Source organism: Maylandia zebra, linkage group LG3 (assembly GCF_041146795.1).
Source record: "Maylandia zebra isolate NMK-2024a linkage group LG3, Mzebra_GT3a, whole genome shotgun sequence".
NCBI lineage: Eukaryota > Metazoa > Chordata > Actinopteri > Cichliformes > Cichlidae > Maylandia > Maylandia zebra.
Window position 1 is genome coordinate 2,632,883 of NC_135169.1, and position 3,934 is coordinate 2,636,816.

At 40.9% G+C, this 3,934-nt stretch overlaps 1 protein-coding gene across 1 annotated transcript; it reads left to right on the forward strand.

Moving 5' to 3' along the window:
• Nucleotides 1-279: 279 nt before the first annotated feature.
• Nucleotides 280-2,855, forward strand: LOC143416918 (butyrophilin-like protein 10). The gene is made up of 3 exons (XM_076882593.1): nucleotides 280-357; nucleotides 1,285-1,605; nucleotides 2,426-2,855. The coding sequence occupies exons 1-3, from the start codon at nucleotides 288-290 to the stop codon at nucleotides 2,572-2,574; spliced, it is 540 nt and encodes a 179-aa protein (XP_076738708.1). The 5' UTR covers nucleotides 280-287; the 3' UTR covers nucleotides 2,575-2,855.
• Nucleotides 2,856-3,934: the final 1,079 nt, after the last annotated feature.

Below are 3,934 nucleotides of genomic sequence, written 5' to 3' on the forward strand. Positions count from 1 at the left end.
AAAATGTTGGCAGATTTTTTTAATTAAATTTTCTCAACCATTTACTCTCAAATATTTAGGTTTCTTTCTAACAGGGATGCCAGGAGTTTGTGAGTCTTTGAGAGGGAAAAACAGGATTTCTTCAGATTCATTTTAAGCCCTAAAACTAAGTCCTGCACACAAACGATCACATATGAAACCCGAGTAAGTAAATTAGTACGTACGGTTTATGTGCTAAGAGCCTTTCAGACCAGCGGTGCGCAGCCTAACGTCTCTCTCTCTCTGACTCTGAAGGGTGGAGTCAAGAAATGTCTGCTGTCAGTGTCTCGCTCGGCTCAACTTTGCTGTTTTTCAGCGTCTTCGTGTTCGTCTCTGCAGGTGAGATTTACTGTTAGAAACTAACATAATGCCCTTCTGAGAAAACGAGGAGTAAAGTAGACTGTCTGTGTGTGGAGGAGACAGAAGGCTGGGTGCAGTTTGTGTGGAGTTAACATCTGTAATCCAGCTGTGACAGAGACTAAGAAGTGTAACGTGTGTCAGGAGTCAGGATGCAGCTACAAAGCTTCTTGTTCAGTGTACACAAACAGCTGTAGCTCCATAAAGGCAGCATGCAGAGACTCACAGTGTCTTATAATGAGAGGCTGCTTTCTCTCACACATTATGTTCACTTATTATCAGCACATGTTGTTGTTCTGTGGAAGCTAACATCTTGTAGTTTCTGACACTTTGCATGTTTAGCATGAGGCTAAAATGACCTTCGCCTTGTTCTGGGAAGTGATATCAACAACATGTCTGTCCCATTTATTTACTCTGATAATGGAAATCAGGATAATCAGTCAGGTAATGAAAAAATGTTGATTGAATGCAGATTCTGTGCTGTTTAAGACTAAATACAAAAACAGGATTTAAACTTAGTTTATGTACAAATTTAACATGAGCTCCACAAGTGAAGTGCAGGCATCTTGTTTTCAATCAGATATTAACTCTTATAAAACATTATTGGTTCATAGATTTATTTTATACATCATGATCTCTAATCTGGATTTTATCTGATCAGGAGCAGGTTCACAGAATAAGTTACCATGGCAATGCACTGTTATAAGACGTGAACCAACTTCCTAGCACAGAAAACCCCGAACCCAAAGCTGCTTTATAGTACAGGCCTCTGCTGGGCTTTAAGACAATAACATTAATTAAATCCATCCAAATGTTAAAAGACATAAACAAATATTTAAAGTAAATAATTCTGCTTATAATTGCTTGTTGACCTTTAACCTCTCTGCTCTGTGTTGTTTCCTCTTTCAGTCCAGATAAACATCACAGCCGAGTCTGGGCAGGACGTCGCGCTTCCATGTCGAGTTACCAATAAGATCACAGCTGTAGAGTGGAGCAGAGCTGGCCTGGGACAGAAAAATGTCTTTTTGTTCCAGGATGGGCGTTTTGTTCCAAACAACCAGCATCCATCATATAAGAACCGAGTGGCTCTCAGAGGGATGAAGGATGGAGACGCGTCTTTGATTGTGAAGAAAGCGACCACTGCTGACTCTGGAACATACAAGTGTCTTTTTAAAATAGCAGAAACACGTTCATGGAAAAACATCACCATCAATCTGAGAATTCCTCCAGGTGAGTGAGTAACTCTAATTTTTCTGTAAATCATTTAGAAAACTTCATTCAGTGGTTTTTAGTAAGGTACAGCTTCCTCTATCCCCCAGCAGAGAATCTATATCTCACTGAAAACATGCTGGAAAGTGAAAATGTTACACTTCATTTAAACGTTCCTATTTTGGTCACCTAACAGTGGTCAGGGGACACACAAACATTGTAAGTGCTTCACAGTGGGAAAGATGTAATAATGGTAATCACTGTATAGTGGCCGGGAATAACACTCACTGATTCGTCTGTGAAGGTTCTCAGTCATCCAGGTCATCGTAGTCTAAGGAACTTAAATAACTTAAACAAGTCCCGACGCTTTTCTTTCCAAGCTCCTTAGACCACTCACTAATTCCTAGTTTTCAGGAGGAAACAAATACAAACCAAAGATTGAATGTAAGCACTGCCCTTTTTCCCTAAAACATTAGAACAAGTGTTCAACACTGAGTAGTTGCTGGTCCACATGGTGTAGCTTGCCCATTGCAGCCCCATACATGTAACGGGGATCATAGAACAAGCACAACTGGAACAGGATCAGGTGCAACTGGGACAGATGGTTGAGAAAAACTGGGGTCATCACCACATGCAGTGGAGAACAGGCTGTGCAGACCCAGATGGCGGTCGGCCGAATCTTCCTCAAAGGCTTATGGGGGGACCTCTGTTGATCTCCAGTGTTGAGCTTGGTCCAGGACCAACATGTTGTTCGGCCCTGGTGTGTTTTAGTATGAATTACATACAGTATCTCTGTTTTTTGGCCCAGACATGACACCTCACACCTGTTTCTCACCTGCAGATGGATCAGGACCGGGTGGAACTGGATCTATTGGAGTGATAGTTGGCCTGATAGTTGCAGGTGTGGCTGTTGCTGCTGGTTTATCGTTCTGCAGAAAACAAAAGCCACAGAGTCCGGATTCCTTCCAGCCTCCCGATGATCAGGACTAGACTGTCTGCTAAACTCTAAACCGAGTCTTCAGCTGGTGCTCTAAACTCTCAGTGCTGACACCAAACATGATAATCAATGTCATCATCATCACACTTGACAGCAGAACAGCGACTAAGATGATATAAATAGACAAAGTTTAAAGTTATACTTTTGTTTCCTTTGATAATAGTTAATCATGCTTAACTCTTATCATGTTATCAAGATTAAATCTGATCAACATGATGATGAATGAGAAAACATCTTAACATCACCAGTCATCCTGTTGAACCTCAGCTCTGTATTTCAATATTATATTAAACAACACTTCCTGACTTTTCTACTCTGTGTGTCCTGTTGAATGTTTTTGGGCTAACTGTGGCTCAGAGGTTGAGCTGGTTGAAAGGTTGGTGGTTTCACCCCTGAGTGTTCCAGTCTGCACTCTGAGAAGTCTTTGGGAAAGATACAAACATCGAGCTACACAGAAAACACGTGGGTGTAGAAATGGGTGAATGAGTCTCACTATATAAGAACCAGCGAAATTAGATCTTTCAGAATCATACAGTTTTATACTTTTGTAAATCAAAACAGATGATTTAGGACAGACAAAAAATGCTGAATGTATTTATTGTTTTTTGTAGACAGTTACCTGCAGTGGGTTTCAATGGTAATGAATGGAGGTCAGCCGATTCAACAATGAGACACCCCTGATGTGTTTTAGTATGAATCACATACAGTGTTTGTGTTTTTTGGCCCACACAGGGGCTCATCTGTGTTTCCTTCGTGTGGAGTGACTTCAGCGCCACGTCTGTGCCACAGAACATTTGGCCGTGTTGTAACTGAGCTGTAAAGATCAAAACCAGCCCTGCAACACATTTTTTCAGTAAATGCAACTTGTAGTAAATTGCAAGCTGCCAATTATAGCAAATTGTTTTTGTACGATTTTAAAAAATGTCAAAGTAATGTAATTTATTACTGTCATTTTGAGAAAAATAGGAGATGTGGACAAAGATTCTAGCTATGTCCCAAAACCCAGAGGACGCAGCCTTCTCGGTTTGCGTCGGCCATGTCCTCTGAAGACCGAGAAGGCTGGAAGTGCAAGGCTGCGAAATGGGACGGTCTAGCCTTCAGATTTGTGTCACCAGCTGTCTCGATGGAGTTTAATAAACTCAGCCGTCTGCTCCTCGCTTGCTAAAATATAACAGGACACTGGAGTACGTTCTCTACCATCTTACACTTCTGTTTAATCAGTTTTCTGTTTGAAGTTTATTCAGCTGTGAAAACTATAACTTTAATCTTAGCCAAACCGATTTACTCAGGAACAAATAAAACATTGGAAATAGCAAAACAATAACATTTTAAGTTACCACCAATTCACCACAG

Excerpts from the sequence above, each read along its gene's own strand:
- LOC143416918 (XM_076882593.1), top strand. The coding sequence starts at position 288 with ATGTCTGCTGTCAGTGTCTCGCTCGGCTCAACTTTGCTGTTTTTCAGC. Across the intron at positions 358-1,284 it reads CTTCGTGTTCGTCTCTGCAG|TCCAGATAAACATCACAGCC; the intron begins GTGAGATTTACT and ends TTCCTCTTTCAG. Across the intron at positions 1,606-2,425 it reads CAATCTGAGAATTCCTCCAG|ATGGATCAGGACCGGGTGGA; the intron begins GTGAGTGAGTAA and ends TCTCACCTGCAG.